This window comes from Blennius ocellaris (assembly GCF_963422515.1).
Source record: "Blennius ocellaris genome assembly, chromosome: 22".
Taxonomy (NCBI): Eukaryota; Metazoa; Chordata; class Actinopteri; order Blenniiformes; family Blenniidae; genus Blennius; species Blennius ocellaris.
In genome coordinates this window covers 1,372,034-1,384,533 of record NC_137671.1, presented here as the reverse complement: position 1 = coordinate 1,384,533, position 12,500 = coordinate 1,372,034, and the positions used below count along the sequence as shown (strand labels likewise).

The 12,500-nt window shown below is 39.2% G+C and overlaps 2 protein-coding genes across 4 annotated transcripts in view; one reads left to right on the top strand and one right to left on the bottom strand.

Annotated features, from left to right (window-relative positions):
• Nucleotides 1-684, top strand: part of LOC308146753 (HMG box-containing protein 1-like) — an 11,019-nt gene extending 10,335 nt beyond the window's left edge. For all 3 annotated transcript variants that reach the window (XM_080518667.1, XM_080518668.1, XM_080518666.1), the window contains one exon: nucleotides 1-684. This exon is cut by the window's left edge and continues 1,816 nt beyond it. The gene's annotated coding sequence lies outside the window, so the exon portion shown is untranslated.
• A 1,409-nt stretch (nucleotides 685-2,093) lies between these two features.
• The window catches only part of ptprz1b (protein tyrosine phosphatase receptor type Z1b), a gene marked incomplete at both ends in the record, with an annotated part of 22,587 nt that continues 12,180 nt past the window's right edge, over nucleotides 2,094-12,500 (bottom strand). The window contains 13 exons of the mRNA XM_080518534.1: nucleotides 2,094-2,240; nucleotides 2,317-2,446; nucleotides 5,158-5,300; nucleotides 5,369-5,521; nucleotides 6,277-6,405; nucleotides 6,479-6,552; nucleotides 6,912-7,005; nucleotides 7,829-7,975; nucleotides 9,801-10,094; nucleotides 10,810-10,941; nucleotides 11,022-11,156; nucleotides 11,234-11,316; nucleotides 11,394-11,490. Of these exons, the coding sequence (XP_080374660.1) occupies nucleotides 2,094-2,240; nucleotides 2,317-2,446; nucleotides 5,158-5,300; nucleotides 5,369-5,521; nucleotides 6,277-6,405; nucleotides 6,479-6,552; nucleotides 6,912-7,005; nucleotides 7,829-7,975; nucleotides 9,801-10,094; nucleotides 10,810-10,941; nucleotides 11,022-11,156; nucleotides 11,234-11,316; nucleotides 11,394-11,490 (1,758 nt within the window). The remainder of the gene's footprint in view (nucleotides 2,241-2,316; nucleotides 2,447-5,157; nucleotides 5,301-5,368; nucleotides 5,522-6,276; nucleotides 6,406-6,478; nucleotides 6,553-6,911; nucleotides 7,006-7,828; nucleotides 7,976-9,800; nucleotides 10,095-10,809; nucleotides 10,942-11,021; nucleotides 11,157-11,233; nucleotides 11,317-11,393; nucleotides 11,491-12,500) is intronic.

Sequence of the window (12,500 nt, the reverse complement as noted above, 5' to 3'; positions counted from 1 at the left end):
ATAGAGGTACAGTATAAACATGGGGTAATTTGGCCTTCCAGGGTTATTTACAGGTTTTTATTTCCAGTGAAGACGAATCAGAAAACGGCGGTAAAACACACTCCCCCGAACAAACGACGACAAAATTCACGTTTTTCTGCCCGTGTTAATACGGAAAACAAGGATCTGATTTCACACTCAAAAGATCCGGAGCCCGTAGGAATCCCGACTCGCTAGTTTGGCATATTAGTCGTATCGGAGCGACAGGTTGAATCACGCGAAAGGCACCGTGGGGCGAGAGACCATGGGAACACCAGCCGCCGCTTCTCGCTCACTTTTTAGAACTGAGACGCCGCTCGACGCGCGTCACATTCCAATAAGAACCTTTTAACGTAGAAGTGGCTGTTTTACAAAGCGGCACCGGGAAAATCCTCCACTCTTATGAAAATGACTGTTATTGGTTTTATTCCAGCTAAAATGGTCAATTCTTTACGTTCATCCCACAGGATTTAATGGATTTATTGGAGTTGTAGCTAAAAAATGATTTTTATTTTGAAAATTCCAGTTTTTTGGGGGCTTTTTTTTCGCATTGTTTTACCGTTCTTTGTTGCTCTTTTGCTTAAACCTGGTTAAAACTTGAATTTATTAAATGACAGACCCTCATTTACTTTTTATTTTTGGATTGTTTATATGCATTTTAACTCTGAGGACAATTACAGCAATAAAGTTATAAAATATCTGAAGTTTTCTGTCATTTTTAAGTGCATTGAGAAAAAAAAACATTGAAAATCGAATCAAAATTCTAATTTAAATTTTTTAAAAATCTATTTTTTTGGGAAGCAAATTGCCATTATTACATTATCGGTAGTTTCTACCTCAAAAATTTAGAAGGTTTATGGTTGATGAAAAAAAAAGGTTTTACTGAACTCAAAATTTCAAAAAATGTAACCAGGATTTTCAGATTAAAAGAAAAATGTATGCAAAATCATATAAAAAAAAAATCTTATTGTGCAAAACTCAAGTCAGTTTAAGTCTCGTCCCTCAACAGTCGTGTTAAAATTTCACGCGTCCCTTTGGGAAAATTAAGCAAACAAATAAAAAGACATTTTAAACGTGTAAAAATGAAAATGGAGAATTCTGCTCGTGGCCTTTGGATCCGTTAACAATAATTGTTTAATGGTGTAGAAACATTAAGTTACTCATCGTCCCACAACCGTCGTCTCCTTTCATTAGTTTTTCCCAAAAATTCCAGTCAAAGCTTGAAAGTTTTAGTTTGAAACTGAAAGTTTGACACTTCCTCCTAAACTTTTCTTGTTCACTACAAATCCTAAATGCCAGTTAAAACTTAAAATCTTCTTTCATTTATTTAACAAATTGATTTTAAGAGAGTAATATAAAGTCAATAGCAAAAAAATAAAAATCTTGTGATTAAAAAGAATATTTAAAAAAATTAAATAAATGTTAAAATCATGTTTTTTAAAAAAAAAAAAGCTACACCTGGAACCACTCCTATGATCTTTTATTTGTACGTTTGTTTTATTTAAAAAAGAAAATTAAAAAAAACAACTTTATAAATTATTGGCCCCCTTTTTTTTTTTTTTTTGCTGCTTCAGCAAATTTTCTAGTTTCCTGTTGGAAAGGCAGTGAAGCTTTTATTTAGAAATTTTTTGTTGTTGTTACCAAATCTATAACAAATGGCTTTATTAATGGGTCCGGAGCAACTGGCAACGCAACTTTTTTTTGGGAAACGAAGCTTCACGAACCGCCGTCTTTATTTCCTGGCGCCACTAGAGGGCGCCGTCTGCACAACATCAGCCTCCACCTTCAAAACAAGAGCGCCACCTGGTGGGAGGATAAAGGCAGTGGTCCGTGAGGCTTCGTTTGGGCCCTTACGCGTGTAAAAAAAAACAAAAAACAAAAAAACAAGCGCCCTCTAGTGGCCCGGCATGAAAACTACACTTTTCAGTTTTTCGGCCATTTCTCTGTCAGACGATACCGTGAAGTCCAGAACTCCACTACTAAAGCCACCCGTCGGTTTAGAACGTCGGCGTGCCGTCGGGAGACGATCCGGGACGCCGCGCCGGACGCCACGCCGGACGCCGCGCCGCGTCCGCCTACATGAGCGACTCCAGGCTCTCGGCGGCGGCGTTGGTCCGGCCCAGCGGGACGGAGCCGTTGGTCTCGGGACTCTGCAGGGCCCTCTGGTCCTCCTGGCTGCTCACCAGGCTCAGCACGGCCCGGTACAGGTACTGGTACTGCTCCTGTAGGGGGCGGGGGGGGGGGGGGTTTAACGTGGCGTTTAACGTGGGTTTTCACGTGGCGGCGTCCGTCCCTTACCACGTCGTTGAAGACGCCGGGCCTCATGAGGTTGGTCATCCGCGCCACCTGGTAGACGTCCACCGCCCCGTCCTCCTGGGCGCTCAGCGTGGCGAGGGCGCAGAACAGCCCCGACGTGGCCCCGCCCAGGCTGCACACACACACACACACACACACACACACACACACACACACACACAGGATTAATTCAAGAATCTGCAAATTTTATGACCAAAACAATATTAAAAAAAAAAATTAATTAATTTCCACCACTGGCGCCACAAAACATGAAAATAATCTGAAATGAAGAGGAAAATCATTTACAGCTTATTTATATTTTAAATGCAATTGGTTATATTTAAAAAAAAAAATTATAATAAAAAAAAAATATATATATATTTTTTTTGCCTCTGAAGACATTTTTAAGGAATTTTTCCCTCGTTTTGTGTGTGAATTTTCCCGTTTTAGTCGATTTATGTATCTATGAGTTCCAGCAGTTTTAGCCATGCAGAACGTTTTTAAAAATTCTTTAAATTGAAAATTATTTTTCTTTTTCCATTTTTTCCTATTTAGTTTTTTTTTTGTCTTTTCACCCATTTTAAATAAGTTTTTTCCTTTCCTTCCACAAATGCCTCTGAAGACATTTTTAAGGATTTTTCCCCTCGTTTTGTGTGTGAATTTTCCCGCTTTCGTCGATTTATGTATCTATGAGTTCCGTCAGTTTTAGCAACACAGGACTTTTTTTTTATTTTATTTTTTTATTCTTTAAATCGAAAATTATTTTTCATTTAAATATATTTTTTTGCCCTTCATTTTTTCACGATTTTGTTTTTTTTGTCTTTTCACCCATTTTAAATTAGTTTTTTCCTTTCCTTCCACACACACACACACACACACACACACACCACACACACACACACACACACACACACACACAGGATTAATTCAAGAATCTGCTAATTTTATGACCAAAACAATATTTTTAAAAAAAATTAATTAATTTCCACCAATGGTGCCACAAAACATGAAAATAATCTGAAATGAAGAGGAAAATCATTTACAGCTTATTTATATTTTAAATGCAATTCGTTACATTTAAAAAAAAATGTTATAATAAAAAAAAAAAAATTTTTTTTTTTTTTTTGCCTCTGAAGACATTTTTAAGGAATTTTTCCCTCGTTTTGTGTGTGAATTTTCCCGTTTTAGTCGATTTATGTATCTATGAGTTCCAGCAGTTTTAGCCATGCAGAACTTTTTTAAAAATTCTTTAAATTGAAAATTATTTTTCTTTTTCCATTTTTTCCTATTTAGTTTTTTTTTGTCTTTTCACCCATTTTAAATAAGTTTTTCCTTTCCTTCCACAAATGCCTCTGAAGACATTTTTAAGGATTTTTTCCTCGTTTTGTGTGTGAATTTTCCCGCTTTCGTCGATTTATGCATCTATGAGTTCCAGCAGTTTTAGCAACACAGGACTTTTTTTTTTTTTTTAATTCTTTAAATCGAAAATTATTTTTCATTTAAATATTTTTTTTCTTTGCCCTTAATTTTTTCACAATTTAGTTTTTTTTGCCTTTTCACCCATTTTAAATTAGTTTTTTCCTTTCCTTTCCTTCCACACACACACACACACACACACACACACACACACACACACACACTCACACACACACACACACACACACACACACACACACACACACACACACACACACACACACACACACACACACACACACACACACAGGATTCAGTTAAAATATGATAATTAATCCAAGAATCTGCAAATTTTATGCATAATAGAACCATTTTTTTACATTTAAATTTCCCACCACTGGAGCCACAAAACAGAAAATCATTTGCAGCTTTTTTATTTTTTTTATTTTAAATGTAATTCATTATATTTTTAGCCTCTGAAGACATTTTTAAGGATTTTTCCCCTCGTTTTGTGTGTGAATTTTCCCGCTTTAGTCGATTTATGTATCTATGAGTTCCGTCAGTTTTAGCAACACAGGACTTTTTTTTATTTTATTTTTTTTATTCTTTAAATCGAAAATTATTTTTCATTTAAATATATTTTTTTGCCCTTCATTTTTTCACGATTTTGTTTTTTTTGTCTTTTCACCCATTTTAAATTAGTTTTTTCCTTTCCTTCCACACACACACACACACACACACACACACACACACACACACTCACACACACACACACACACACACACACACATACACACACAGGATTAATTCAAGAATCTGCAAACTTTATGACCGAAAGAATATTAAAAAAAAAAAGAAATTTCCTCCACTGGCGCCACAAAACATGAAAATAATCTGAAATGAAGAGGAAAATCATTTACAGCTTATTTAGATTTTAAATGTAATTCGTTATATTTAAACAATTTTTTTATAATAAAAAAAAATATATATATATTTTTTTGCCTCTGAAGACATTTTTAAGGAATTTTCCCCTCGTTTTGTGTGTGAATTTTCCCGTTTTAGTTGATTTATGTATCTATGAGTTACAGCATTATTTTTCTTTTTCCCCTTCATTTTTTTCCCATTTAGTTTTTTTTTGTCTTTTCATCCATTTTAAATACATTTTTCCTTCCATTCATTTTTTTCCTTTTTAATTTTTTTTTTAATTTTCCCATTTTTTTCCCTTTTCCATAAAAAAGCTATACTCACAGGTTTTAATCATTTTAGTTTGACAGTTTTTTCCTGCATTATTTTATATATTTTCTCCACTATGACTTAGTTGTTTTGTGTGTCTTTATTTCATTTTCTCGTTTCGAATAATCACGTGTCCCGAACAAAAGCTGCAGAGGCGCTGAACGGCCACAAGAGGGCGTAGTGCGGCGTACTCACGGGTCGTGGACGACGGTTTGTCCCGGCGCCGTCCTGCTGTGCTCCCGGACGGCGTTGACCAGGTCGAAGCAGTTCCTGATGGGGCTGTCCGGGTTGGGCCAGCAGGTGGCGCTGAACTGACGCACCTCCAACACGTCGTCGCTCTGAGAGGAAATCAAGGTTCAGTGTGTGTGTGTGTGTGTGTGTGTGTGTGTGTGTGTGGGAGCCTCACCTGGGGCGACTCCACGGTGAAGTCCTGCACCAGCAGACTCTCGTCGTCGGACACACACACCTGCTCCTCCCCGCAGAACGTCACGCTGAAACCCTGGAAGCTCATTGGCTGATCCCTCCTGGGCCAGAAGACGCCACTGAGCCCGGCGTCGGTCTGGACGAGGCACAATTATAATAATTATAATAATAATTATAATAATAATAATAATAATAAACAATGTCTCATGAAAACAAACTACATGTGAACAGTGTTATAATAATACTATTTCGTTATATTGTATAACAATGTTATTATCAATTACTATTATTCATGTGAATTATTAATCATTACATAATAAGGATAAAAATCATTGATTGATTTTTTAAATATAAATGACGATTGGCTGAAAATATGTACACAGAAAAAACGGAATTAAATAACTATGGAGAAGAAAAAGAAAGTGAAGAAGAACAAGGAGAAGGAGAAGAAGAAAAGAGAAGAGCAAGTTAAAGGAGAAGAAAAAGAAAAGGGAGGAGGAGAATGAAGAGAAGTGGAAGTAGTAAAATGAAGAATAAGGAAACGGAGAAGAAGAAGAGGAGGAGGAAAAAGGAGGAAGAAGAGGTAGAAGAGGAGGAAGGAGAAGAGGAAGAAAAAGGAGGAAGAGGAGGAGGAAGAAGAAGAAGAGGAAGAAGAAGAGGAGGGAGAAAAAGGAGGAAGAGGAGGAGGAAGAAAAGGAGGAAGAAAAAGGAGGAAGAAGAGGTAGAAGAAGGAGAGGAAGAAGTAAAATACCCATGATGCAACAGCTGCAGGAGAATTAAATCAAATTGGCTTTATATCTTTATATTTTCTATAGTCACCGATTTTGTGTGTGTGTGTGTGTGTGTGTGTGTGTGTGTGTGTGTGTGTGTGTGTGTGTGTGTGTGTGTCACCTGGCAGTGTGAGTCCGGCAGGCAGACCACGGTGTGTGTGTCGTGTTCCCAGACCATCCTCCAGAAGTCGGCCACGGTGCTGCTCATGGGCGTCTGGCAGACGATGAACTCTCTGGTGTGGCGGCGGCCCTGTGACGGCGACTCGTTAGGAACAAACAAACAAACAAAACAAAACAAAGCCGGCGTCTGAAGCGAGTCTCACCGTCACGTAGGAGGCGTTGATGTAACCCGAGGAGTTCGTTTCTGAGGCGGCGAGGGAAACTCTGGATCGCTCCACTGCAACAACCACGTAAACAAACACATGTAAACAACCACATGTAAACAACAGACGTGACTTTACCTCAACGTCAAAGTTTCTGGAAGAAAAGTTCCCGTGTTTCAATTTGAAATTCCAAAGATAAAGTTGATCGACTGTCATTTCCAGACGACTGAGTCAATGAATATAGGCCCCGCCCACTACATCTATATAAGCCCCGCCCACTAAATCTACACCACAGAAACCTGTTCTGCTCTTTCGTTCCCGTCTGAAGCGTCGCGGGGTTTTTTTTTTCAGCCTCGGGCTTCAAAGCCACTGCGAGACAAGTGGCGACTTCTAGTGGGTGAATTACGGTAAATCCCCGCCGGCCGGGTCGTACCAGGCATCAGCGCTCGGGCCCGGTTCCTCTCGGCGTTGCCGTCTTTCAGCGCCGTGCTGTAGTCGGCGTGCTTGGCCTGGCGCTGGCTGATCAGCTGGAACACAGAAGAAGAAGACGGAACGTTGAGAAAAGCCCACGACGAGGGTTTCCTCCGCCCACCAGGGGGCGCCAGAGTTCCCTGTGGAGCAGGGGGCGCCACTGTTTCAGCCTGCGAGCGACTTTATAAAACGACCAAGTCAATGTGATCCACGCGCTACAAAAATGTATTTTCCAATATATTGAGGATTCTTTATATGTACAATGTATAACGATGGACCTTGCAAAACCGTACGAGCCAATATTGCGCAACACGACATAATTAACTATGAACATTTGTTGTAATTACCTGAGTTTACTCTGATTACCGTATTGCGACGGTCGACTGGCAGACGAGACAAACGCACTTCGAAAATGACATCGTGGAAAAAAAGTGAATTTGCGGTAACTCGCTGACTAGCTTGTTAGCTTCGCCACACTTAGCGTCGTTGTTTGCTCACTTAGCGGTGACCTGAAGGTCAGAAACATTCCGCCGTCATCCGACGCTGCGTTCGATTGTACTCGTAATTCGGAAAGGTAAATTAGTTTCTTTACACCAGCGTCTATTTTTTTTTTCTAATGTCATGCGATCTACTATTACTAGCTTTGCGATCGACTGGTAGATCGCGATCGACTGGTAGATCGCGATCGACGTATTGAAGCACCCCTGGTCCGGAGGTTCAGACAAGCCTTCCACAACTTTACTTCTTGCGTCTTAAAGATAGCCGAGTCAGCATTTAATTCATTTAACGCTACAAAAGTGCATCTTTTATTTCATAATATATATATTTTTTAATGGGGGGGGGGTGAAATTACCAGTTAAACATGTTAAAGCGCCGTACCTTGAACTGCTTGTCCATGCGCGTCCTGCCCGCCGGCCCCGGGGTCAGCAGCTCGGACACGTAGGTGTGCAGGAGGTCAGAGGTCACCGACGTGTCGCGGCTCAGGATGGCCTCGACCAGGGCGTCATGGATGAACACGTACTGCTCCTAAACATACGCAGGTCGGGTTGTTTTTATTATTATTATTATTATTATTATTATCGTCAAGAAAAGTAGGGAGAGTGTGTGTGTTCATGTGTTTGTCAAAATACTTGTATGTACACGCTGCTTTGAGTCGTTTATACAAAAATGTATTGTTTTGAAAAGCATTAAGTTGAAAAAAACTCATTTTTTACATGATTTCCAAAAAAGGTTGAATTTAGTAGAAAAATATAAATATCCAAAATATAGTATAAATATAAACATATCAGACTTAATGTAAGGTTGTTTTTAAAATTTTATATAAAGTTAAAAGTATCAATCAGTAACAAGTCCAAACTTCTTCTTCTTCAAAATACTTGCATGTACACATTTATAGAAAAATAAATTGAGTTGAAAAGCATTAAATTGACAAAAACTCACAAAAATCTCACTCATTTTTTTACATGATTTCAGCAAAAGACTGAATTTAGTGCAAAAATATCCAAAATATAAACTTATTAGACTCAATGTAAGGTTGTTTTTTTTTAATTTTATATAAAGTTAAAAGTATTAATCAGTAAAAAGTCCAAACTTCTGGGTTTAATGACAGTTTCCATCCATAAAGTTGCACTACTGCCCTCTGCTGGCGATGTCTTGTTATTATTATTATTATTATTGACAAGAAAGGCATGGATTGTGTGTGTTTGTACTTTTGGGGAAATAATCAAGAAAGAAATTAGTTTTTACAGCGTATTGGTCAAAGTACTTGCAATGTACACATTTATAGGTAAATAACTTGTGTTGAAAAGCATTAAATTGAAAAAAACTCACAAAAATCGGACTCATTTTTTACATGATTTCTAAAAACGACTGAATTTAGTACAAAAATATCCAAAATCTAATATAAATATAAACTTATTAGACTCAATGTAAGGTTGTTTTTTTTTAAATTTTATATAAAGTTAAAAGTATTAATCAGTAAAAAGTCCAAACTTCTGGGTTTAATGACAGTTTCCATCAATAAAGTTGCACTACTGCCCTCTGCTGGCGATGTCTTGTTATTATTATTAGTATTATTGACAAGTTATTTGTACTTTTGGGGAAATAATCAAGAAAGAAATGAGTTTTTACAGCGCATTGGTCAAAATACTTGCAATGTACACATTTATAGAAAAATAACTTGTGTTGAAAAGCATTAAATTGAAAAAAACTCATTTTTTACATGATTTCTAAAAACGACTGAATTTAGTATAAAAATATCCAAACTCTTACATAAATATAAACGTATTAGACTCAATGTAAGGTTGTTTTTTTAATTTTATATAAAGTTAAAAGTATCAATCAGTAACAAATCCAAACTTCTGGGTTTAACGACAGTTTGCGTCCATAAAGTTGCACGACTTTATTATTATTATTATTATTATTATTATTATTATTATTATTGACAAGAAAGGCATGGATTGCGTGTGTTTGTACTTTTGGGGAAATAATCAAGAAAGAAATTCGTTTTTACAGAGTATTGGTCAAAGTACTTGCAATGTACACATTTATAGAAAAATAACTTGTGTTGAAAAACATTAAATTGACCAAAAACTCACAAAAATTAAAATATTTTTTTGTACATGATTTCAGTAGAAGACTACCGCCCTCTGCTGGCTGTCCCTCTACATTTGTTTTTTAAAATTCAAACTTAAAAAAAAAAAAATCAAAGCGGCTCAATATTAAATCTGAAATATCCAATATTTTCTTTGCCAAATGACTGTCATACATCATAACGACTCATTTGGGAGAAACTCATTTGAGGCACATTAAATAGATTTGAACTAATCAGTTAATGAATTAATTGAGTTACCTCCGTCTGAACCAGGAAGTTCCGCTGCGTCCTCACGTGTTTGAGGAACCCCAGGACGTTGACCGTCCCCTGGTCCTGGATCTGCTGCAGCATGCTGTCGATCACCACGTAGGTCCCCGTCCGTCCCACCCCGGCGCTGCAGTGGACGAGGACGGGTCCCATCTCCTGGGTCCTGGCGCGCGACGACGCCCGGACGAAGGCGAGGACGGGCAGGGTGTACTCCGGGACGCCCATGTCGGGCCACTGGGTGTAGTGGTAGTGGAGGACCGTGTGCTCCACTCTCCTCTGAGGCACCTGGGCGACCAAACCGCAAGTTTAAGAAAAAGTTTAATAAAAACAAGAAGGCTAATCCGTTGCTGGGCTAATCCCCCGCCGGAGGGCTTTATATTTTCTCACAAAGCAGCTCTAAGGCAGCACACTTGGTACACTAGAGGGTGTTCCATGGGTCCTAGTAGATCATTATGTAGAATCTGAAAGGTCTTCTTCATAAGCTATGTCAAAATACGTCTCCAGAGCCCAAAAGGTGTTTTTATGCACTTAGTGACCCTGTGACCTGATATGCAAATGAGGTCATGGTCACCATGGTGACCCTTCTCCCCAGGTGGAGTGTCCATGTGTGAAGTTTGGTGACTGTGGGCCCAGGAACTGCTGAGAAATGAGGAGAAATGTTTATATGAAAATACATGTATTGTGCAACCATGACGAGCAAACTTCAGACCCTACCAATCTTCAAGGTCAAGGTCAGGTCACTTGGTGTACTGGAGGTTATCCCTGGAGTGTGTATCATGTGTGTATAACATTTCATCCCTTCCCCCTCTGAGATGTATCCACATGTGAAGTTTGGTCACTGTGGGCCCAGGGGTTGCCGAGATATAGGTAGAAACGTACGGACGTACGTACGTACGTACGGAGACTGTTTCAAGATCCGCCTTCGGGGCCTATGGGCCACGGCGGGGGATAAAAAATACCCCGTACTCTGGTGGGGAACCCTGGCTGGAGCCGGCCGTACCTTATTGGACGTGTCCCGCACGCTGAACGTCCTCATGGTGTAGTAAGCCAGAGTCTTGGTGTTCCTCAGGGTCACCTGGTAGGGCCCGTACTCCTCCTGGTTCTCGTCCGGCCAGTACTGGTCGCACTTGGTCTGCGGAGAGAGGTTCATCAAATCAGTACCGTCTGCATCGTGGGACTGTGGGCGACTGGGCTACTGGGCGACGCCCCTACCCGTCCCTTCTCCTTCAGGTTGGTGATCATGACGATGACGCCGACGTTCTGCTGCCAGATCATCCTCCAGAAGTCCTCCCTGCCGGAGCGGAGGGGCCCCTGCGCTGCGATGTACGCCCTCGTCCGCTCGTAGCCCTGCGGAGAACTCAGGCATCACTCACGGGACTCCCGTCGGGACGCCGGCGGTATAAAAAAAAAAAAAAGCCGCTTACGTCCACGAAGTTGGCGTTGATGTAGTCGCCGCATCGTCCGTCCCGGTCCAGGCTGCTGGAGAGCTTCACTCGGCTGTGGTCGTCTGAGAGGGACGACAACACATGAAATATGGGTGACGGGTCTCCGGCCGGTCGCCGTCGGACGGGAGGCGCCACCTACAGGCCAGGATGTTGATGTAGCGGTTCTTGCTCTTGTTGTCGGGGTGGTTGGAGCTGTCGGCGCTGATGCCCATGTCCACCGTGCAGGCCTGCACCTCCTGCAGCGACACACACCCAGACGGATCGTTTCACTCGGACCACCGAGAAGAAAGTCTACACTTTGTTCGAATTAGTCCAGAAATGAAGACACGAGCAGGACGTCGGTGGAATTAAAGCAGAATTCCTCTTGTTTGGCTTCATGTTGCTGTTCTCATCCCTCCTTCCTGTCCCATCTAGTCACTAATGTCTAGATTTTATTTTGTATACCTTTATTATTTATCCATTTATATCATCATCATCTTTATTGCAGACATCGGAGTCCATATAAAACATTCACAAATACATAAAACAGATACAAACAGTATAAAAATATTAGAAATATTAGAAATAGAACAATCACTATTTATCAAAAAAAATATATATATATATATATATTGCTTTATTATATTTTAAAATTTTATTTAAATATTTTACATTATTATCATTATTATTAATTAATTAGAATAAAATATTAAAAAAAAAAAAATATCATCATACATAAATTGATAAATGATAGAAAAATTCAAAAATAGAAATTAATGAATAGATAGGAGGGGGATTAGTTAATTAGGATTAATTAATTAATATGAATACGTTTTGTTTTTAGCTCGGTGGATCACTTGTGTCCCTTGAAAGTAGAATTTAGTGATTGGGAAGAAAAAACAAAGTCGTTTCTCAAGTTCCTGCAATAATGTGCTTTATGACGTCTGTAGTCTTGTTTGAATCTGTTAGCTTTCGTTTGCTATAATAATAATAATGAGAATCAAAATAAAATAAAATAAACTAGTAAATGACTGAAATACAGAAAACATGAGAGAAAACAATGATAATAGGATTTTGAAGTTACTTTATACTCAAATACTGCACATAGAACTACAGTAGAACTAACGGACGTCGCCAACCAACGTTCAGTTTGTCAATGAAAGATAAAACCATAATGAGATCATTGTCATCGGCACCAACTCTCAACAGAAAACTAGCAACAGTCACATAAATAGATAAATAAATATGAGAAATGCAGGATTTCCTC